The 25,129-nt window shown below is 40.5% G+C and overlaps 1 protein-coding gene across 1 annotated transcript in view; it reads left to right on the top strand.

Moving 5' to 3' along the window:
• pcdh1a (protocadherin 1a) overlaps positions 1–25,129 on the top strand; it is a 174,915-nt gene that overhangs the window by 102,008 nt on the left and 47,778 nt on the right. The window contains exon 4 of the mRNA XM_088321315.1: positions 20,990–21,209. Coding sequence (XP_088177441.1) covers positions 20,990–21,209 — 220 coding nt within the window. The remainder of the gene's footprint in view (positions 1–20,989; positions 21,210–25,129) is intronic.

Below are 25,129 nucleotides of genomic sequence, written 5' to 3'. Positions count from 1 at the left end.
TCAAAAGTGGATAAAAACACAGCAGAAACCAAATAAATAGTTTCCCCCCCAAAAAACATAAACCTAAGGCAAAAAATAACATCCTGTAAATTATAAGCAAAATAAATCTGTTAAATATAATATTATCAATAAGGGGCCATAAAACTATAACTTTGTCAATATATCTCAAAAATATGCCTATACAAATTATAGAAATATATTTATTACATAATAAATAATGAAGAATAGCATCTCAGTTATTCTATGAACAATTTTTTGTACGTTTGTATCTTTTGCATGAGTGGATTATATACCATAATAAGTTTTTTTGGAATGCATTACAGAAACTATTTACATTTTCTGAGTGTCACGACCAGCACACAGGGTAAACCCAATAGCGTAACGTTTTCTCACAATTTTATTGAAAAGAGGAAGGGCAGGGCCCGCGATCTGATGTTCGCTGGACGTGGGATGCAAGTCGCTCTCGTACTTGTATTGTGATCAGAACACGAAAGTGGATCTTCAGTAGCGGGCGTTGGCGGTGTCAGGGACGGAAAAGCTGGTTGGTAGCCGGGACTGGGAGAGCAATAACGTGGTCGGGGTCAGAAACGGGTCGTAAGCCGGGACAGGAGAGCAAACGTGGTCGGAATCAAAACGGGTCGTAGCTAGAGAAAACGGGAGTGAAACGAGACAGGCGGGCGTCAGGGTCGAAAAAAGGCTTGCCTTGTAAAAACACAGGTTGGCAGACGGACTGACAACAGGGAACTGACAGGACTGGGTTTTTAATAGTGACAGGGAACCAATCAGAGCTTGCAGCGGTTGGCACCAAATGAGGCACAGGTGATTCACATGGGTAATCTTGACAGAAACCTCACACAGTACTTGTATTTGTTAAAAAGAATACTTGAGCCTATACACTGTTGCACTTTGGTTTCAATGTTTAAAGCGCTTTGGGAAGTCATTGACTTGAAAAGCGCTATATGAATGCATATTATTTCATTTCATTTCAAGAGTATTCAATACATAAATAATTAAAGGTTTTACTTTAGTGGTTTTCACTATCGTTGGACCTTTTGGAACATGAACCCCGCGAAAAACGAGGGATACTATATACTGTATATATATATATATATAAATTAATGTGTTTGGTCATTGCAATCTGCGACTGGCTGGGAACCAGTTCAGGGTGTCCCCTGCCCACTGCTCGAAGATAGCTGGGATGGGCTCCAGCAGCCCCGCGACCCTACTGAGGATAAGCGGTGCAGATAATGGTTGGATGGGGTATTGCAATATCAACAGGAGAAAATGTTGAAGTAAGGAGGATGTATTTGTTATGCTAGATGTCATTTTTATAGGAAATAAGTCACCAATGGAATTATGAATCAATGCCATCGGTGAGAGCTTTCTACAATTTGCGCTAGCTTGTCGGAGTCCTAACCAGACGAAGGCCCACAGCTCGGTTCGTCAAAGGTGATGCATTGGCGCCGGCACTCCCCCTTCCCGTCACGCCGAACGGCGCCGACACGTCATTAAATGTACAATGCTCTCGCCTACCCACAGTCTTTTTTCCTCTCCATTAACGGCGCGTAGGTGACCAGAAAGACTCCCGGTCGTCACCCTTCTCCTTTTTCCTCTTGCCCTGTCTGATCACTTCATCCTCCACCCAAACTCCCTCGCTCACCCCCTGCCTCCTCCTCCTCTCTTATGTTCTTTCCCTCCCCCTCTGCCGCGTGTCCCCCTACTTTTCTGGTAGCTGTGTCTCTTTGATAATCCCGGACTCTTTGAAGACTCCAATTCCACACTGCTTGCCTCCAAGCTATTGCACCTACAAAAAAAAAGAGAGGGAAAAAAAACAACAACAACAATGTGTGTTTGCAGTGGTGTGTGTGTCGTTGTGTGCAAAGGCAGGCAAGAAAAGCAGAGATAGGGACGTAAATGGAAGTTGATGCTGACATTAAATTTCAAATGAGGAACTTTCCTCCGTCATATGTTGAGAAATAAAACTAAACAGAAAAACACCAAAAGGCAAACAAAAGAATCATATCCATCCGTCCATCCTTTATCTGCACCGCTTATCCTCAGTAGGGTCGCGGGTGTGCTGGAGCTCATCCCAGCTATCTTCGGGCAGTGAACAGGGGACACCCTGAACTGGTTGCCAGCCAGTCGCAGGGTACACAGGGACAGAAAATTCGCTCGCTCATTCACACCTAGGGACAATTTGGACCAGCCAATTAACCTGACATGCATGTTTTTGGAATGTGGGAGGAAACCGGAGTGTCCGGAGGAAACTCACACAAGCACGGGGAGGCCATGCAAACTCTACACAGGAAGGTTCGATCGCATGACCTCAGAACTGTGCCGCACACGCGCTAACCACTGCGCCGCCGTGCTACCCGCTTGATTTCTTTGGCATTTATTTAAAAAATACATTTTTTTATTTTCTAGAAAAAAGTAGAAATCACAATTCAAATATACAATTTTTGCCAATGGGTTAGGATTTTTTGGGCCGAGTTTAGATTTTGTCTCTTTGCAATGCGAATAATAGATCTTTATGCAACTGGTCTGCGACTGGCCGGCAACCAGTTTAGGGTGTCCCCTGCCCACTGCCTGAAGATGGCGGGGGTGGGCTCCAGCACCCCCGCGACCCTACTGAGGACAAGCGGTGCAGATAATGGATGGATGGATGGTCTGCATTCATATTCACTGAAGACCTCCCAAAGCCCTTTACAATTTGCTTCACACTTACCCATTCACACACACTTCCACACCGATAGCAGCATCAGCCATGCAAGGCAACGATCTGCTTATCGGGGCTTTCGGGATTCAGTGTCTTGCCCAAGGACACTTCGATATTTAACTCGGAGGAGCCAAATGGATGGATGGATGCAACTGGCAAAAAAAAATTCTGGGGGAGCAGTTTTCATTTTACATCAAATTTTTGTTTATATTAAGTATTTACATTTTTTTTAACTTTTACTCTGTCGTCATCTTTTATCTTAATATAAATATCGGCAAATATGATCATAGTTTGGTGGTAAACCATTTTTCTTCAAAGAATTATTTTCTACCAAAATATTTTCCAAAAATGATCCACACAGAAAGTTTATTTTTGGAAGAAAATCACTCTTAAAAAATGAGAAAAATGTCTGCTAATATCCGGTATTTTATTCATTTTGAATATATTTATATTTTTCTAATTCACTCGTGAAAGACTTTAAAAATATTATGAGGGTCTAATTGAAGGTATCTTTAAACTAATGATTTAATTAAATTATCCATGTATCTTTTCATACCTTCATTCATTTGTTTGTTCATTTATGTTTTATTTATCTATTTATTCATACTTGTATTTAGTCCATACATAATAATTTACAAATTTTTGAGTTTATAAATTTATTAATTTATTCTTGTTTTTGTTTTTTATTGATATATACCTTTATTCATCATTTATTTAATTATTGTTCCGTTTATGTATACCTTTATTCATCATTTATTTAATTATTGTTCCGTTTATGTATACCTTTATGTAATTGTTTTTTTTTTATTCATAACTATATTTGTTTATTTATTTATAAGAAAAAAACAACAACAACAACTTAAAAATAAGTAAAATAAGAGAAGCAATATGAAAACTAAGCAAAAATATCATGAATAGAAATTTCACTCATAATAAAGTACAGGTTTTTGGGATAGTACTGATATTTTTTCGTAATATAGTGGATGAATATTTGAAGAATAACTTTTTATGTACCGTATTTTCCGCACTATAAGGCGCACCTAAAAGCCTTTATTTTTTCAAAAGCTGACCATGCCCCTTATAATACAGTGCGCCTTATATATAGATTAATATTAAGTCGCAAAGTCTTGCAAGTAAGGCAAGCAGCCGCCGACTAGATTTTCCCCCGAAGGCGAAGTCGTCCGCAGTGTATGCTGGGATTTATATACCGGCGTTTTATTTCCTAACGAATGTGTCAATCATCATTTGAATCAGTCACTATTGGCTAAAGTTATTCGGAGGTAAAAGGGGCGGATCTTTTTAATCATTTACAGGCTCGCATAGGCTAAAGGGGCGAAACAAACCTGCAATTGACCGAAAAAGATGAATGTGAATCACACGTTGGGTTGCACTACATTTTTTACTATTCTGTATTTGTAAATATTTTACTCTCCTGGATTTACTACACTCACGGTTGTAAGAAGACCATGGCTACGTATCATTATTGAACGTGATGGCTGCAAGAGAACTTAGGTGAGCTATGCGGCTTTATATTTTCTCAGTATCTTGTTTTAGAACGATCTTGATGTTTCTGTGATGAGTGTATTTTTAAACTCAATTCAATTCAAAGTGTTTATTGTCATATGCACAGTAAAGAACCCCGTTTCCCTGCACAATCAAATTCTTACTTTGCTGTCCACACAGTAGCCAGCAAAAAATAAAATGGAAACTAAGAAATGTTTGGCATTTCTTGAATCCCAAGACTTTAACCTTCCGAATTATATTTGGAAAGATGCATTTGAGTGATTGGTAATATCGTACAGGCACTGTTTCCGTACATGTCTGAGACACGTATTTGCTTCTTTGCAAGCTTTCAGAATGTTAAGGGGGTAATACATTTGACTAAACTATCTGACTGTTTTGTCGACGTTCCCATTGTAGCGCCTTATAATCCGGTGCGCCTTATGTATGGAAAATATAGAACCAAAAATTATTTTTTGGGGGTGCGCCCTATAACCCGGTGCGCCTTATAGTGCGGAAAATACGGTATTTTATATATGTCGAAAATAATGATTAAAATAAGCAAACTTTTCTGCCAGTGAGGTAAGATTTTTTTTACGACATGGTGTTTGCAGTGTGGTTCAATTCTTTCCTGTCGATTGCACCAACGTTCCCAGCAACCCACTTCGATTTTCTCCAAACATAACCCTTCAACAAACCCGGCTTTCCTTTCGGACGGTGGGGCCCGCCTCTGGGATCGGGAAGAAACGGAATTGAATTAGGCAAGAGTTTCTGGGCGGCACGATTGGCATCAGTTCCTCGGCACAATAGTCGTCATATCTCTCAGCGTGGGTCCCGAATGAAAATGGGCCACGCGCCATTCTTTGGCTCATCCTTCGAAATTGAATTTTTCATATCGCGGGGGGTCGGTCGGGGGTTTCACCGAGACATCAGCCGTTTTCTTTTTACCTCGTGCAGGAAAAGCCGTCTCCTAATATCCGAGTGACACGCGGCTTGGGAAGCTCGGGGTTGATGAACACTGCTTTAAAATCTTACGATTGCAAAAGCAGACCACACTCCTTTAAATCCCTTTTTTTTGCTGTAGAGAAATGATAGCTAACCCTCTTTTGTGGAAGGAGAGCTCAGAATCTTAGGTTGTCCACCAGCCGTGGCTCCTTTTGTCAAAAGGACAATGTGTGTTTTTTAGCGCCTCCTAGTGGTAAAACATTAAAATAGAGTCAAGTCAGTCAAGTCACATTTATTTGTATAGCCCTTTATCACAAGATGTCTCATAGGACTGCCCAGGATTACAATGACACCATCCCCTGATCTTAAACCAACAGATGGGCAAGGGAAAACTCAACACTGTCACGGTTGCCATGGTGCCCAATTCTCCCCGCCCGTGTGGCGCCAGCTGCGGCTCATTGACAGATTGGCTTCCCTTCTATTTAAGCACAGTTCTCTCACTTACCCTTTGTCAGTCCGTCAACGAACCTCTGCCCCGCAAGACTTGGGTTTTGACTCTGTCCGGTTTCCTGCCTGTGTGTTTGCAGTGTGGTTTAGTGTCCGGTATCGTTCCCGTCTATTTTTGTCCTGTTTATTATTAGTCTCCTGTTTCGTTCCCGTCTAGTTTGTCCTGCTTAATTTTGATATCGTGTTTTAATATCAATCCTGTCTGTCCCGTCCTGTCCGGTATCGACCACATCCTTCCGATATCTGCTCGGGCAATTGGTATCGATCTCGTCGACTTCTGGCTTCCTGTCATTCCATGCCAGACTGCTGCCTAACGTGTATGACTGCCCCATTTCCCGTAAAATAAAAGGCTTGTGTGAGAAACGTCATGCATTTGGGTTCTCCCCCTGTTCCGGTTCATGACAAAAACCTCAGCACGAGGAGAAAAGAAACCTTAAGAAGGGGCCTCACAAGTGGTAATCCCCCTTCCAGGATGACCAGGTTGCAATATATTTAGCATTGGGTAACAGCACACAAAACATAGTGAACATCAATAAAAGAAAACGATAGGTAATGTGTTGAAATTTGTCCCGAGAGTGACCAATGACAGCAACGATGCCTCAAACCTGTAAAGAAAGACAACAATGATTTACATAATAAACCAAAACACATGAACTATTATATAAACGTCTGTCTTAAATACTCGTAGGAGATTTCAATTTATTTTACATAACATAAACCTCACCCAGAGGGAGCTGACATGATTTCCATCTTGCTGCTACGGGTTGCCCAAAACCTCAAAAAGGATGGGTCTCCGTAGTTTATATTCTTCCTTGTGCTTTTTGGCACGTTTTAGGTTGCACTACAACAGAGGTTCATCAACTTTTTTGAAGCTGAGACCTACTTTTTGTTTTTGAATGGCGCGAGGGGCTAGCATTTTGTTAAAAATTCCTAAAATAGAAAGTTATCTTATCTGTATGTTGTTACTATGTTATTACCAGGTTGTTATTTTTGGAAATTAACTGAACAATTAAAATATCATGTCAGAAATCAAATTTACTAGAAAATCGCAATGATCCATCACTGGTGAGGTATTTTCAGATCCTGTCCATGGGCTACCCAGGTACTCTTAGGGGGCTACCAGAAGCCCGCACGCACCACATTGGAGACCCCTGCACAAGACCATTGAACTACATATAATACTCACTGTTCCCTTAAGCCAAACTAAAAAAATTAATATTTTTTGACATCTTCATACAGATTTATTATAATTTAGATTTATGAAACACTTGGTCCACTCGGAAAAAAATCTTTACTATTATAAAAATGGCAAAACTTTCAAAATTTTTTATTTTTTTGTGGAGTGGAAAACAAAGTTATCATATTTTTCATTTTTTTAAATGTTAAGTTTTTAAGGTTCTTAATGGAAAAATAGATTTTTAAAAATGCAAGTCTTTGGACTGTAAAACAAAATCCCCTCATGATTCAAGCTGTTTTAAACAATTATTTCTTTTTTTTTTTAGAAATGTTATAAAATATAATACAATCTGTCTTGAAAATCAATTTAAAAACAGCTACATTTTTTTAAATTGGCAAGGAAGCATATATGTGTCACCAATCACTGAAATGTGTCATTCCACATATCATTAGGAAGGTTAAACTCTTAGGATTCAAGAAATGCCAAACATTTTTTAGTTTCTATTTTCTTTATCGCTGGCAACTGTGTGGACAGCAAAGTAAGAATTTCATTGTGCAGGGAAATGTGGTTCATTACTTTGCATATGACAATAAACGCTTTTTATTGAAATTGAATTTAAAAATAGACTCATCACAGAAACATCAAGACCAGTCTGAAACAAGATACTGGGAAAATATAAAGCCAGAGTAGCTCACCAAAGTCGTCTTGCAGCCATCACCTTCAATAATAACACGCAACCATGGTCCTCTTACATCCATTTCCGTACTCCAAAACACGCAATAATTCCGACAAATAAAAGACAAAATCTGTCAAAAAGCATCTCTGTATCGATGGACGTTGTTTGTTTAGCCCCATAATTCCTGTTTACGAAAACAGAGTAGTAAAAAATGTTTTCTCCATGCCGTAGAACAACCTAACATAAGATTCACACTAATCTTTTTTGGCCAATTGCAGGCTTTTTTTTTGCCCTGCTTTAGCCTATGCCAGCCTGTAAATGCCCAAAAGCACCCGCCTCATTTACCTCCGAATAATTTTAGCCAATTGTGATCGATTCAAATGATGATTTACACATTGGTTAGGAAATGAAACGCTGGTATATATATCCCAGCATACACCATGGATTACTTCACTGACGGGGGAAAATCTAGTCAGCGGCTGCTTGCCTTAGTTGCAAGACCTTGCGACTCAATATTGATCCATATATAAGGCGCACTGTATTATAAGGCGCATGGTCAGCTTTTGAAAAAAAATAAAGGCTTTTAGGTACGCCTCATAGTCGTGAAAGTACTTAAAGGGTGAATGAAAGAAGGTTTGCCTAATTTAAGTATTGTAAATTCCGGACTATAAGCCGCAACTTTTTTCCCTAACTTTCAACCCTGCGGCTTATTCAGTGATGCGGCCAATTTATGTAATTTTTCTAACGGCGCTCGAGTGTTGCTACCATTAACTGCCCTGTCAAAACTATATTATTATTATTAAAGCTTTGAAAACTCTCGCGGTGTACTGTCTTTCTTTGTAAATATGTGTAACCCATGTATAATATGTATTTGCAACTGTATATTTTTGTAATGTATTTATTTGTATTTATTTTAGACACTAATTCTGATATGTTTTGCACGTGTGGACGAAAAATGAGGGGCGGAACAAACGCGGGGTACCGAGTTTAAGTGGGGACCGCTAAAGGTGAGGGACAGACAAGGAAAGAAGAAGAGGTAAAAAGTTGGTCAGAGAAAAAGGAGTTGCGTCAGTAAATGTGTTCATCTGAAATATTTTTCCCACCCCTACCTTTGGAAGTATACACTTTTTTCCTTGGATTACTTTCAATGGGACCCGGACTCTGCAGGTCTGCATTAAACCTTAAGTACCGGTATCATTTTCCGTTCATTTTGCCGGCTGTGATTTTTGGACTGTAATGAAGGACATATGGTTTCAATCGCAGGACTTGAAGTCGGGTTTGGTTAAATTTTGTGTTTGTGTTACATGCATGCGGCTTATATATATGTGCGGCTTGTGTATGTACAAAATTGGTTTACCTCTTAAAATGTGGTGGGTGCGGCTCATAATCAGGTGCGCTCTATAGTCCGGAATTTCCGGTATTCATTTTAGTCAATTGAAGGATTATTTTTGCTATTTTTCTGTTCACTTAATATTAAAAGTTTTAAAATATATAGTACAAAACAAAGCAATTTAAAAATATGAATGATTACTTTATTATTTAAATTTATTTTTTTAATAAAAAAATAAATGTGTATATTTGTAAAATGCTGTATTTAGTGTTGGGGCTGCCAAGGGCCTTCTTGTTTTGTTTGCTCCCTGTTGGCGCTCGTTGGCTGCCTGGCATGTGTTGTTTGGCCGGCTAGTCTAGCTCCTTGGTTTTTTTCTCGCACAGGTTTGAGTTCCCGTAGCCGTTGACGCTTGTTGTTGTTGGTTCATGGCTGTTCACTGCGTGTTTTTCGGTCGGCTATCATCACAACCACAACCGCCATTTGTTGATTGATCCCGGTTAGCCCCCTGATGGCGGCGCTACATGTGTTTTTTGCCAGTTAGCTTCTTTTTGGCTGCTCGACCTTTGCTCAGGAGGTAGAGCGCTTGTCTTGGGATCAAGAGATCGCTGTTCGAATCCCGGCTCCTCCGTGTTACATGTCGAAGTGTCCTTGGGTAAGACACTGAACTCCTAATACCCCCAATAAGCAGATTAGCGCCTTACATGGCTACACGGCCGCTATTGGGAAATGTGAAGCACAATGTAAAGCACTTTGGGAAGTCTTGACTTGAGAAGCGCTATATAAATGCAGATCATTTCATTTCATTTCATTTATCTGGAAAAAAACAACACACAGAATGAACAAACTAAGGTTTCTCTAGCAAAATAAGTACAATTTTCCGCCAATGGGGTTCAACTCTTTACTTCGGAGCCAACAATCTCATTGATGTTGTCAATGTAGGTCAATGCTTCTGATCATATTTACACAGTAGGGGCGGTCTATGGCTGCAGGCCTTGACTTTACATTACTGACGGCACCCGATTTCCAACTCTCCTCCCCAAGAATAAGACCTTATTGACTTGCAAATCACCGCATGTGAGTCACTGGCCGTCCAGAATCCTTCCGGGAGGGGTGGAAATCCTAAATGAAGGAATTCGCTTCCTTGAATGTAGTCGTATTCAAAATCCCCTCCGGCCGAAATGTTTTCTTTGTGTGCCTGACCAACTGTTTCAAACCCCCTCATCCTCAATACTTTCCGATCCTTCTGTCGAGCCACATCCCCGCAGCCCCAAGGCCTGGCGAAGGATTTACGCTGCTTCTAAAAAGGGAATCTTCGCGTTTCCCCATCTCGGGAGCCTTTGCCGCTTATCATGGCCTGGAAACGTGCTGAGTCTTGGGGAGGGAAGCCTGCAGGATACGCAGAGGCCAGAAAACCAACATTTGAACAACTAAATGCTGCGTTCGCAGTTAAGTAGCCACCGAGCTGTGAAGCGACTGCCCCGGAAATAGAACGCAGTGCATCGGGTTAGCTGGGTTATTTAAAAAAACGACATCTTCAGGAGATTTATGGCTTGCATTTTTGGGAATTTTGGAGTAACTTGGGCTGTTAAACACATTTTTTTTCAATCAGACACAGAACGTGTAGTGTTCCTCCCCACTATTATGCAAATATGTTGCAAAACATGCCATGCTCTGGGGGACTCCCCAAATTTAGTCTGAAAGCTAACCCATCTGGCTTGTGTCCTGTGGAGCTGTGATGTCATTGAAGGGATACAAACCTTTAAAAATGGCGAATCCCATTAATCAACGTGTGGGGAGAGCTTTGAAACAGACAGGGATTGTAGAAAACAACAATTGTACAGTATACTGCGCATTTCTTGTGGGGTCTAAGAAGCAGACCACTGACGTGTAGGAGAGCTATAAATTGGCTAACTGTAGAAAAAACATCAGGCAAAGACTTGTTAAGTTTTTAACCGGCTGCAGCGGGGAGAGCAGCGGGAGGACAAGCAACCCCCAGTCTGCCTCTGTGTTTTATTGAAACCACAAGACATGGTAAAGTACTAGTATAATTAAACAAAGACAAAAGACCACCCCCATGGAAAAAGTACAGACACCTTTAAACAAAGAAAGGAAGACTAAGAGTCGGCCGAAAGGAAAATCAAGTGATTAGAAATACACACCTTGAGCAAATACGTTTAAGCCTACTTTACATTTCTCCATGGAAAATTGGAACTCAGCTTACCCTGTCGCTTGGGGCCGCGAGACCGTTTTGTCGGAGTTGTGTGCTTCAACCTCAAAAAAGACGCGTGGGGTAAGTTTACTTGCCTCTGCTACAGCGTGCATCCATGTTTGCCTCCTTATATGTTGACGATTCTGGCTTCTCGTTTATGATTTTTCACCACGGTACAAATAGTTTGGGTCCGGTAGCTCCCCATTTAGTGTTGGGGCTGCCGAGGGCCTTCTTGTTTTGTTTGCTCCCTGTTGGCGCCTGTTGAGTGCCTGGCATGTGTTGTTTGGCCGGCTAGCCTAGCGTTAATGCTAGTTTGCCATGCACCTTGTTTTTTTTCTCGCCCAAGTTTGAGTCTGTCGTAGCCGTTGGCACTTGTTGTTGTTGGTTAGCCTGGCTGTTCACTGCGTGTTTTTTGGTCGGCGAGCATCACAACCACGGCTGCCGTTTGTTGATTGATCCCGGTTAGCCCCCTGATGGCGGCGCTACGTGTGTTTTTTGCCTGTTAGCTCCTTTTTCTCTGCTTGGCCTTTGTTCAACCGTTACTGCGTCACAATGCTTCGGCATTTGCCACACAAGATACAGAAACTTTGTTTAAAAAATTCACAACTTCTTCGACTAATTAAAAGGTAAAACAATATGGCGACTGGCTTGCTAGCTTCCTCCGATGACGTCACAGCTCAGAATAACAAAGACAAGACATGCTGTCTTCAAAATGCATTATATTGGAATATTATTAGACTATACTAATAAATTACATATTGATTTTATGGAAAAAACAATGTGAAATTTCTTCACCTTTTGCATTTTGAAATTTTGGGAATACCTCTAAATCCACTCACCAAACGAGATCGATTTAATTGGGTTTATTCTAGAGCAGAGGTACAAAACAAGCAAATCAAAAAAAGGGAATATCTTTCTCATAAGTAGTGTATATTCCCTATAGTCCAGGGGTGTCAAACTCATTTTAACTCGGGGGCCACACGATAGAACAAACATTCTGTCGGGGGCCGGACTAGTAGATTAAAGAGAAAGAAAAAGAGAGATAAAGAAATAAGAAGGAAGAGGGAGGGAAAATGAGAGAGGGCGGGACAAAGGAAGAAAAAGAGAGAGAGGGAGAGAGCGTGAGAAACAAAAGATAAAAAGTCATGAGAGAGGGGGAAAAGAAAGGGAGAGGAAGAAAGAAAATAGAAATAGAAAGACAGAAGGAGAGAAAAGAGAAAAGAAAGCACAAAGGGTAGGAAGAGAGAAAGAGAAAAGGAAAAAAAGGAAGTTAGAGCAAAAGAAGTTAAAAAGATACAGAGAGAGAAAGAAACAAAGAGCAACAAAGGAAGAGAAAAAGAGAGACAGAGAGTGGGAGAAAAGGGGTGAAAAAGAAAGAGAGTGAGAGAGAGAGAGAGAGAGAGAGAGAGAGAGAGAGAGAGAGAGAGAGAATGCATGTACAGTGTCTTTGTTCGAGGCACCTGACTTTAGCAACATCGAGTTGACATATTTCAACCTGCAGCTTGTTTTTCTCTTGCGCTTCTCTGAGTGTTGTCTCGCGGGCCGGATTCAATCCCTTGGTGGGCCTGATCTGGCCCGCGGGCCGCCTGTTTGACACCTGTGCTATAGTCTATCCATTTTTCCCATTTGTCCAAGAATTGGGTCTCCTGTATTCTTTTACGAAATGTGGTCCTCTCCATAACAAATATTTCTTCCACAGTGCACACCCACTGCTCCACTTTGGGGAGATTTCGTTTGTGCCATAATCTTGTTATTACTCTTTTGCTAGCTGTCAGTAAATTTTTAACCAGGTACTCATCCTTTCTCTGGAATATGTCTTCTGTTACGTGGCCTAAGTAGAGCACCTTGAATTTTTTATGTATTCCATATCCCAACATTTTCTTTAAAATTAACCATCATTTTTCCCAGTAATCTTGATTTCTCGGGCATGTGGTCAACGTCTACATTTCCATATATTCTCCAACATTGTTGTTGAACCTCGAAAAAACCTCTTCTACTTTTAGGGGTAATGAAAAATTTGACACCATTATTCCAGAAGAATTCCCTCAGATTCCGGTTGGTATCCTATCTATAGCTCGGGAGATGTGTGTATTCATGTGTCCAAGAAGCGAGGGACATTACCTTACAGAATACACATGAGGGCATTTAAATGTATAGATTATATTTCATTTTTTATCATTTTTGTAATCAGGCAATGTCATCAAATTGGATTTGAAACTCTCAGAATTGAAGTGATTAAAGCAGGAAACTCATTCCCACTCATTCCCTAATTAACCCGCGTCTTATTTAAGCACGTCATTCTCATTCACTCCTGGTCAGTCCGTCAGCGAACCTCAGCGCATGCAAGGCAACCACTTTTGACTTTGGCTCCCGTTTTGATCCTAACCTGTTTCCTGAATCGATCCCCAATCCAAGCTTCGTTCTCCTACCGGCTACCTATGTCCTGCCTGATTGTGTCACCTCTTTCCTGTATCAATCCCCGATCCATGCTCTGTTCTCCTGTCCCGGCTACCTGTATCCCGCCTGATGCTGTCCCCTCTTTCCTGTATCGATCCCCGATCCACGCTCCGTTCTTATCAAGAAGCCAGAACAGACCAGGAAACCCCAGAGCATTCGTTTTAGTTCTTTATTTAAGGAAGCGTTCAGGGCTTGCGGGAGACGTGATGGCCGTCAGACGTCAGCTGCGGCGCCGGGGAGAACACTTCGGAACGAGTCCGGAATTGGAGTGCGGAAGTCAGGCAGGTCGTGTTTACCGGGGCTGGAGAGGAGATCGAAGCGTGGGACGGAGACAGGTCGGATCGGAGGCAGGCAGAAACGGGTAAGCGGAGTTCTTAAATAAACGGGATATCAGGAGAAACACACAGAGTAACCAAATGTACACTCTGACGCTGAACTCTGGGCGCGGCGCGCTTAAGAGAGAAGTGCCAGCCAATCTTAAGGCGCCCACATGATTGCTCCAGGTTGGTAATCATGACAGTTCTCCTGCCTTGGTTACCTGTATCCTGCCTGATTCCGTCCCCTGTTTCCTGTATCGAGCCCCAATCTACGCTCCGTTCTCCCGTCCAGGCTACCCAACTTGTTCCAATCCTCGACCACGCTTCGTTGGCGAGGGCACCAGATCACTGGCTTTTTCCTCTCGCCCTGACTTCCCAGATCCCTTAATAAAGCGTTCTGTGAAACCTTACGCATTTGGGTCCACTTCTTGTTCCGGTCACAACAAGGTTTTTTAAAATAATCTTCTTTCGTCATACACAGTGTTTGAAATGTAAGTAATTTGATGAACAGACCCATTTATCATTTGTTGCTGCCCTAGTTTATTCTAAGAGGTCAGTGCGAAGCCCTTTCCTTGAAGTAGAATCATGAATATAAACCATAGATCTATAAAGGGCCATAATTGGTCAAGAATCCTTTATACAGGAACCCGCCTTGCCTTCCTTAGAACTCCTCTCACTCTTTTCATCAAATGCTGCTTTAATGAAAAGACCATTATGAGCATAAAAATCCAACGCAAGCTCACACTCAAGTAAGATAAGAGATGAGTGGCTGGGACAAAAAAAAAAAAGGTAAGACGAATAAAAAACATTTTGCGTCCGATTACCAACATGAAGGACTTAGCGTCGGTAGCACTTAGCGACACTCCAAAAGCATTTTCTCATCCCGGCCGCTAAAAGGATGAGTGTTTTCCAGTCGGGCGGGGTTGTGTTTTCCAAGAACCGCCTTATCGATCTTACCACGGGTAAGCCTATTTTGCTTTCTCACTGAACCCCCAAAAACACCCCAACCCCCCCTCACTCAAATAAGGCATTTGCAGAGAACGCACGTGCAGGGGCGTGCGGTTTCGATCGCTGGTGTTTGACGCGCTCTCGTCTTTCTCTTGTGCTCCTTCTCTCGAGCGCTAAGTCGCCATTAGTAATCCGAGCTCTTCAAGAAGGAACGTAATGGTCCCCGAACTGTATTTACAATCCGTTGCATTTGATAAAGGTGCGATCTTGAATGATTATCGACCGGGGCCCCTTCTCCCCGAGCCATTGATTTCCAGATTCTATCGGAGCTTCTTCTTCATGCGCTTTAATTCTTTCATCAAATCTCATCAGCATGTAACGAGGGAATACTCACTGGTGCCAAGTATAATTGCTGTGCTTCCTTTTAACTCCCCTCAAACTCAAGGATTAATTTTCCGCTAAATCATAGACATAGTTCTTTCCTTTTCTGCTTTGTTGAACATCAACATTAGTGCAAAGTATCTTCGGGGGTTTCAGGAATCCATCGGGGTTTGAGATTCGATCACAGGCCCTTGAATATGTCAAGAACTGAAACAGGAGGAGGACCCAGTTGCGTAACGTTTCTCATTTTACGGGAAATGGGACAGTCATGCGCGTGAGCACAAATGCCAGTGATTTGGCGATCGCTGGACGGAAGAAGTAAGACAGAAGCCTAGCAGGAGTCAGAGTCAAAGCCCACGTCTTGCCGGTGCAGAGGTTCGTTGACGGACTGACAAAGGGTGAGTGATAGCACTGAGCTTAAATAGGAGGGAAGCCAATCTGTTAACAAGCCACAGCTGGCGCCAATAAGTTTATTCTGTTATTAAAATTGGACACCTGCAAAAGAGATTGCATAGGAAGCGAGCACTTTTTCAGTTGATTTTCAAACAAAATAAAATATGTATCCTTCACCACTGGATAATAATAATAATAATAATAATAATAATTTCCTTTGTATTGTCATTCTTTGTAACAATGTACGCAGAACGAAATGTCGATACACCTGACCCGTTGTAGCGAGTCGATGCAGCCGCAGCCAGAGGGCGCCGCCATTATACCAATTAGGTATGTCTCGGTCGAGGCGCGAACCAGCGACCTCCCAGTCTCAAAGCGGGCACACTACCATCTAGGCTACTGAGCTGGTAGGAAAATCTGCCGTATGTTTGGTCATCCATTAATTTATTTTTCGTGCAAAAATCAGTAGACAACATTGACTTTTCGTACAGTTTCCATTGACAATTTTTAGCAAAAGAAAGCGGAACAATATGCTGCAAAATCTAGTCAAATCCCGAGCTACAGTAGAACCTCGGTTCTCGGCCATAATCCGTTCCAAAACCCTGTTTGAAAACCGATTTGTTCGATCACCGAAATCATTTTTCCCATAAAAAAATCAGGTCGTTTACAAGTCATTTAGCACCCGGGTCTCCACAACAAGTGGTGAGCGGTTCATTGAAAAGGGGGCTACGTCACCCTGAATGTTGGGCTTCGTTCCAACACCCTGAATGTTTACCTTGAATTTTTAACGTAAACATGAAGCTAACCCAGGCTAATCGTACGTTCGCGTTATCGTAATCTCCTGCAGAAAGATTACGCTAAGATGAACGTGTAAGGATAAGAAAAAAGGATAAAGAAAATAATTATGCATAGGACTTTTTACCTTTGTGGTGGTCAGCAGAAGGCGCAGGTGGACGGTGGTGCAATTATTTCTTTCTTAAATGCAATAGTTGTACGCACTACTTTTCTTTTTTCACCTGTAGCAACTTTGCTGCTTGCACTGACTCTCTTCGGAGGCATAATTAGGGGCTAAAACACTTCGTACACCTATATTAAAAGCGAAAGCAAAAGGAAGCACGTCCGCATGCAATAACAGAGCGATCTCCACCCGTACGCCGCTCAGCATCGCACCCTAGCGTACGCACTCACGCATTTCCGGCGTTCGAACTCCGATTTTTTGACCGAACAGTGAAGCAAGAATTTCTCGAAATTTTTGGTCGGACTCCGATTTGTTCGAACTGAGAGGCGTTCGAAAACCGAGGTTCCGCTGTACTTAGCTTGTTAGTTTCAAAGACTGTCACTGTTGTGTCAGTTCAAGATCAGAAGTTACCTCTCTGTGAAACCTTTAAAGTGACCTCTTTCTGTAGTTTGAGTTACCTTTGCTTTGTTTTTCCTTCAGTTTAGGGTTAACGTACTCAGGGTTCTCACTAAAACCGACTTGGTGGCCCCTGCCACGGTGTGCGCCTGTAAGCAAGTTGATACAACACTGACTTGATTTACCACGTAACAATCGGATTTCCTCTCTCAGGGTTAACCAACTCAGAAGTCAGCAGAAGTCAGAAATGGACTATCTATCTTTATTAAAATGTGTTGCTTTTTTCGGTGTTGTTAAGGAAAGCCTGGACAAGGCTTTGTCTAGGATTTTGTAAATAAAGCCGGACTTAGTTAGCGCATGAGTTAAGAGTCCTTCTCAGCATGCATACGGCAAACAGAAACATTACCACACAGCTTGAATAAATACAGTCCACCCGCTAGTTTCTATTGAATAATACATGCAATTATCACAACTTCATCGCCTATAATTAGCCCTTGAATATACCTTCGCACGTTCATAAAGCTCTATGAAGAGAGAAACATTCAGCGCTGTTCCCCGAAGTGTCATGCCGTCGAAGTTACGGCAACTTGTTGTTTTATTTAGCAACTGGAAATGAATGAAAACATCCATCACAAGTTGAGAAAGACCTCTTAGTCGTTGCAGAAAGAACAAGAGTTCTTACGGCCGCCGAGGGGACAACAACTTGATATTGTCTTTCCTTTTCGGCTCCTGCAGGTGCAATACTAAGCTGGAGTAATACTTTTCTTTATGCAGTTACTAATCTGTAAATCCAAGCGGTTCTGACACATGTAGAAGTAATTGTATCCATAAGGAAATACATGGCGTACCTACAGTCTAGATCAATGGTTTCCAAACTTTTACAGGCTGGCGCCCCCTTGGCTCCCCCAATGTATTACTAGCGCCCCCCTTAGTTGTTTCTTTGTGCCTTTGCGAACTTTTTTAATACGGCGTGAAGGGCGGAAACAATGTTCCCTCTAAGCTGCGCGCGTGTGCAATTGCGCACTGCTCGCACATTACCAGCGCACAAGAAAATCTAGCCAGCGCACAAAAATTAGGGCTCAAAATAGTTAATTAAGAAGCGAATTAAGTCAAAGTTACAGCGCATGAAGATAAAAATACACGGGTTCCCCTGACGTTGTGTCCTAAATGCGGTATTTTGAAGTCGAGTCAAAGTAGAACAAAGTTGAGTAAAGTCAGTAGAGTTTGTCGAGAACCGGCTTCTTCGGCTCGGCTCACTAAAAGGAACCGGCTCTTTCAGGTCCTAAATGGCTCTTCAGGTTGTTTTTGCTTCTTTCATCTTTATACGACCAAATGTTATGTGAAACTATGCACAAAATGACTTAAAAGAAGGGGGGAATAAAACAAAAAAGAAAAAAAATACCAAAATGAAAAAGTAGCGAAAAGCTGACAAAGAAGAAACAAAAGGAAGAGAAAAATAGAAGGAAACATTTTGAAAAAAAGCCAGAAAAAAAGAAAAGAAAGAAACAAAGGAAAAAAAGTAAATAGAAAACAAAAAGAAAAAAGTAACAGCTCGGAAAAAACAAACACAATGAGATTTTTCTTGAAGGAATTTAAAAAAAAAGTAGAAAAAACACGGAAAAAAGAAGAAAAAGTTTGTGTTGCATTCAAATAATTTCCAATTATATCAAGGGAATCTTGTTGCCAACATTGTACTTCCACTAAAAAATGTGATTACCGGGAAGTACAGTTCTGTATCTTACAACCGACGAAATAAGTCCCCAAAATGTTAATATTATGCGACAAAATATATCAGGAAAATAAATAAATGGATATGTTCTGAAAGAATTGTAAAAACAAACGACGTTTGTAGGCCGTACAACCTTTGCAATAGTACATGAGTCAATTCATTCAAAAGAGAAAAATAATTTTGCATTGCCGGAAACTCAGCAAAATGTAACGTGATGTCAAGTTTTGGACATGTTTGATAATGACTTAGTTGCCACACTTGGGATTGCTGTTGCTCACTGTTGTTTCAAGCGTTGCTCACCGACTTTTTGTGAACGCTCAGACCCCTGGAAAATTAGAGGGAACATTGGGCGCAAATGCTGCTTTGATGGAGGTTTGTTTACCTCTCAGTCCACTTGGAGATGCACCATCTTTATCTTTTACTCGTAATTCTTTTTACATGCCGTGATCATTTTTAAGTTGATGGTACAACTCACTTGTGTTTCCTCTGGACCTAGCGACTGCACGAAAGTAAATTCTGCAATGGGCGTTTTCTTCTGTTCCACGTCCGCTTCGTCAAAACCAAAATTGGTCCAAACAAGTGATGTACCGCCCTTCTTCGGTGCAAGCTTCGTTTCCTTCTCGTTTGTTGACTCTAGGGCTATGTTTACGGAGTCCGCCATGACACGCGATGAGCTTGCATGGTGGGTGTGGCATAGTTTGGTGGTTGCAAACTTCGTGTTTATTGGCTTGTCTTATTATTAAAACCTGCCTCTGATTGGTCTGCGCTTTTAAAACTCGAACAGTTGTGGTTGGCCAAAACTCCATCACTCACTACAAAACTTTGAAAAAAACTCAGTGCTTTGCGATTTCACAACTTCATTACATTCAAACTGACTTCTACTTCTGATTGCCGCCCCACCTACCGCCCTCTACCGCCTTCTTCTTCCTCACTGCCCCCCCAGATCTTTCGACCACCCCCAGAGGGGGTGTACCGCCCACTTTGGGAACCACTGGTTTAAAAAAACACATGAACACGTAATAACTACAAATATGGCATAAATGCAGTTTTTTTTTAATTTATTTCTGCGTTCTGTCATTTTTTTGTCAATGATTTATTTTGTCGTGTACTTTGTTGTGTATTTTGTCGTGTACTTGTCTTTTATTTTTTAATGTGGTTTGTTATGCATTTTGTCGTCTACCTTGTCTCATATTTCGTCACAACAAAATGTTATTCAAATGTAGAGATGGTCAAATTGCCCGGGTTTTTTACCTAATGGTTGATCAGTGATGCATGATTAGTGCACTCGTCGATCAACAGGTGACAAGCTCAGCCAGTCCTTACAATAAAACAATACACAGCAATGTACATGACAGCACACACAACAAAATACAAGAAAAAATACACGGACGAAAATGCATGACAGAAATACTCTTTGAAATAAAATACACGGCAAAATACAAGACAAAATTCATGACGAAATACATGAAAAAACACACCGAAGCATACATGAGAAATTGTACAATACAATACATGACAAAATACACGAGATAATCGCATCTCATCTCATCAGCTGCACCGCTTATCCTCAGTAGGGTCGCGGGGATGCTGGAGCCCATCCCAGTAATCACCGGGCAGTGGGCAGGGGACACCCTGGACTGGTTGCCAGCCAATCGCAGGGCACACGGGGCCATACAACTCACTCGCTCAGTCAAACCTAGGGACAATTTGGACCGGCCAATTCACCTGAAATGCATGTTTTTGGAATGTGGGAGGAAACCGGAGTGCCCGGAGGAAACCCACGCAAGCACGGGGAGAACATACAAACTCCGCACAGTAAGGCCGGGAGCTGGATTTGAACCCACTCAGGAGGTTCCCACAACCTCGGAACTGTGCCGCACACACGCTAGCCACAGCCGCCCACTGCCTTACACGAGATAATGCAACACAAAATACGTGACAACACATATGACAAAATACAAGATAAAATAAAACACATGACACAATTCATGATAAAATAAATGGCAAAATAAACGACAAAATACATGAGAAAGTACACGAGAAAATACATGAGAAAATACCTGAGGAAATACATGAGGAAACACATGAGAAAACACATGAGAAAATTCATGAGGAAACACAAGAGAAAATAAAAGAGAAAATCAAGGACTAACCAGAAAAATATAGCCACAAATAAATGATAAATGCATAAATGTATCAATAAATTGCATTGACGTCATATATTAAGGTATTACGGGATTTATTTATGTTTTTATTTGTTTATACGTCATATATTTATGTGTCTGTATTTCTTTATAATTTCTTTCTGGTGAAGGCTGGTGACAAGGTGAATTTCATTTTTTATTTGCAGCATCCTCATCGGCGAGTGACCTTCTCCACCGCCAACCCTGTGCAGGACCTGCAGGACTCCTCCCAGCACACCTACTACGACAGCGGCTTGGAGGAATCGGAGACGCCCAGCAGCAAATCCTCCTCCGGCCCTCGCATCGGACCCTTGGCCCTACCTGAAGACCACTACGAGAGGACCACTCCAGACGGAAGCATTGGAGAGAGCGAACACCCCGAAAATGGTACACATGCCCACCCACCGGCTTTCATTCTTCTTTCTTCAATCTGACTCTCATTTCATTCTCATTTTTTATCATTTTGCTGGTGATCTTGGTTGGCAACCCAGAATGTTGAAAGAGCCATATTGGATTTGTGTTTTATATTTCACCTAGCTTTTAAACTCAAAAAATATATATTTTTTATGATATGTCATATATTCAAATTACAAACTATTTAAATGTACATTATATATATATATATATATATATATATATATATATATGAAAAAAATGTGGATTTTTTTTCTTATTTCTGTTTGAATAAAATGTTCAATGAATATTTAAAGTTATAGTCATACTAATATTTACATGATTTACATAAATGTATTACCTTGGGAGAGCTACAATCTTTAAATTTTAAATAAAGTTGCTCATTTTATTTATATATATATATATATATATATATATATATATATATATATATATATATACTTAAATGTATAAACTGTTTATATTTAAATATATGAATTATATTTATATCAAACTTTATATCAAATTTTTTATTTATATTTATATATGTATCATTTTGATAGTGCTTCAATTTTATTTAAACATTATTTGAACATGACATATTTTTTTAAATTTATAATTTTTATTTATACTTATACTCATATTTTTATTAAATTTTATATATTTGTATTATTAATATATATATATATATATATATATATATATATATATATATATATATAATTTTGCCTAGAGTTTTAGATAATGTATACATCATTTATATTTTAATTTAGATTTCATATTTTAATTTGTTTCTAGATTAATTTGATAGTACTACAAGTATATATATTCATGTTCTTATTTCTTTAATATTTGTTTATATATATATATATATATATATATATATATATATATATATATATATATATATATATATATATATTTTTTTTTTTTTTTTAATTATTTTGATATATTTATATTTCCTTATCCTATTTTTAACTTCCCAAAATTACATTTTTAGGGGTATTTTGTACATACACAATTTTAATTTCATAGAAAAAAAAGTTCAACATGAAGCAAGAGTCATAAAATTTTAAATGTTATATTCAAATGATATTCAAATAATAATCAAATAATATGAAAAAGCACGGATACATTTGAAAGAATTCCTATTTTTTACATCAGCCAAATCATATGCATTATATTCACCAGGGAAAGCAGCCGCTGTGATCATGCATCGGCACTGCTTTTTAAACATATTTCAAAATATTCACCTACCAGGAAATGAAAGACTGGAAACGTTGCGGCATAGCATCACCTACTTCTCTCATTTTTTTCTTGCTGCCGGCATCGGCGTGTTTAAACGAAGCCATGTTGGAACACGGTATCAAATTCGGAGCTGGCCTTGTTTCTGGCTCCTTAATGAGCGGGCCCTCTGTCAGGCATCATAATGACTCTCTTTCACAAGCGTGCTAATTAAAAAGCCAAATCAATTCAAGCCACCACATCTGTGCACTTGATACTGAGCTCCCCCGCGAGCCCCTTGAGTCTTGCACCCCAAATCCTACCCAATTTCCCACTATGCTTATATTAATAACATCAAACTCTCCCGACAGTCACTAGTTGCTTCTCTGCTTTCGGAGCTCGGCAAACATCTTGTTTAAATCGATTCATCCGGTCTGGATTAAACCAAGATTTTTTTGCGTGCTCCTTTAGGCAAGATAGCAGTGGGAGGCTGTTTTCGGTTGCAGTTGCAGAGAAAATTAAATGTCTGAAATTGAATACGTGTTCGTTTTTCTGTGCAAATTGTTCCTCTGATATGAACGAATTAGTCCAAAAACATTAAGAAAAAGAAGAATACTGTCTTGATTGTGTTTCAAAAATTGGAACATGATATCTTTGCCATATGTGTCAGGACCAGAACAGAGACAGGACCCACTTGCGTGACGTTCCTCACACGTTTTATTAGAAGGGAAAGGGTTGCGCCCACGATCTGGTGATCGCTGGCCGCGGGAAGCAGGTCGCTCTGAACGCAGATGTAGGATTTCCGTGGCGAGCGATGGCGGTGTCGGGAACGGAAAAAACGGGTCGAGAGCCAGGAGAGGAGAGTAGACGTGGTCAGGATCAACAAACGGGTCAAAGTCGCGCAACAGTCGGGAGCAAAAACAGGTGGGACTCAGGGTCCAAAAAAAGCTTGCCTAGAGTAAACTGAGGTTCCCAGATGGACTGACAAAAGGCGACAGAGAGGAATGGGTTTAAATAGGGACAGGGAGCCAATCAGAGTCCGAGGCAGTTGGCGCCAAATGAGCGGGCAGAGGTGCTTCACATCAGTAATCATGACAATATGGCCCATCCTTAGAGGGACATTGTGTAACATTTGGCCACTAGATGTCTCTCTGTATGGTGTAGTGCAACCAAAATTGAGTGCTAAATTCACAAGGAAGAATACATACAACGGAGAATCAACGTGACCATAGCACAACATTCTTCATTCATTATTTTCCCTCACTTTTCTGCCTAGCATCTCATGGAGAACCGAAAAAAAGGAAAACATTACAAAGAGAAAGGGGAAAAATAGAAAAAAAGGGGAAAAAAAGAGAAACACATGAAAAAAATGAAAATAAAAAGACAAACAAAAGATAAATAAAATAAAATAAAGGAAAAAACAAGGAAATTGTTAAAAAGGTAAAAAACAACATGAAAAAAAATAAACCAGAAAAATGAGGAAGACAAACAGAGACCAAAAAAAAAAGGTAAATATGAAAAAATTGCGAGAAAAAAGGAAAAATCGAAGCCAAAAAAAAGTCTTTGTCTCATGCAGGGTGCCTACAACTTAAGGCATGTTAAAATCAATACTTCTCAAGACTTTTTAAATGCATTTCGAAATCAAATTTAAGACCAAGTCTTACCTTTTTAGCTATACAGCAAGCTATATAGCTTTTACATAATTTGCATGCTATGTAGCTGACATTTTACCTTTTTTTGGTTAATCATCTAAATTTTGGCTTCCTTTTTAACCAGCTTTTTTAAACTTTCTATCTGGCTAGTTAGTTAGCTTTTTACCCTTTTAGCTAGCTATCGAGCTTTATTTCAGTTACCAGTTTTACTTTCCTAGCTAACGATCAAGCTACCTTTTTAGCTATTTAGCAAGCCATCTATATATGCTGCAGTTTTAGAAATGCATATGAAACTGGGTGCCCTTTGCGCTAATTGGTAACCAAAATGAGCTCTCAGCTGTAAAGAGGTTGGAGACCCCTGTTATAATGGAATCTTTGCAGACATTTGAGAAGTGTACTCACTTTTGTGACACACTGTACATGTAAATAAAACAGTATTTGATTATAATTCAAAAGAATGATAAAAAAAACAGTTTTTCTATCTGTTTTTTCACACGCCCGCGCTGTGTTTGCAACCCGTCGATCTCTTTTGTTTGTTTGTTGTCGCGGAATGCGTGTTAAAGTCAGACAGGGCACACTTTGTTGTCAGCTCCAGCAGCAGCACAAGACGACTGCGAACTTTAGCGAGAGAAAAGATGCAAACAAGATGGCGAGATTGCGACAGGAAGTCGAGGCTAAGAGTCCCTGACACCCAAGCACAAAGGACGCCACCATGAAGCGCTAAGCCGAGTTAGACCTAATTAAAATGATATTCCCACTTGAGGGAGCTAACCTAGAGCCCAGATAAAAAGAAAGGTTTCTGCAGAAGAGACGGCTGAAATTCTCTTCAGCTACACCGGTATGAAGGATCGATCCTGTGCTATTTGTAGAAATGAATAGATTTCTAAAGAATTACCAACAAATATATGCCATATGGGGGCAGCACGGCGGCGCAGTGGTTAGCGCTTGTGCGGCACAGTTCATGTCATGGGAACCTCCTGCGTGGGTTCAAATCCAGCTCCAGACTTCCTGTGCGGAGTTTGTATGTTCTCCCCGTGC

This window comes from Urocampus carinirostris, chromosome 17 (assembly GCF_059441175.1).
Source record: "Urocampus carinirostris isolate Australia breed hairy pipefish chromosome 17, RoL_Ucar_1.0, whole genome shotgun sequence".
Classification (NCBI taxonomy): Eukaryota; Metazoa; Chordata; class Actinopteri; order Syngnathiformes; family Syngnathidae; genus Urocampus; species Urocampus carinirostris.
This window is presented reverse-complemented; position numbering and strand designations above follow the sequence as displayed.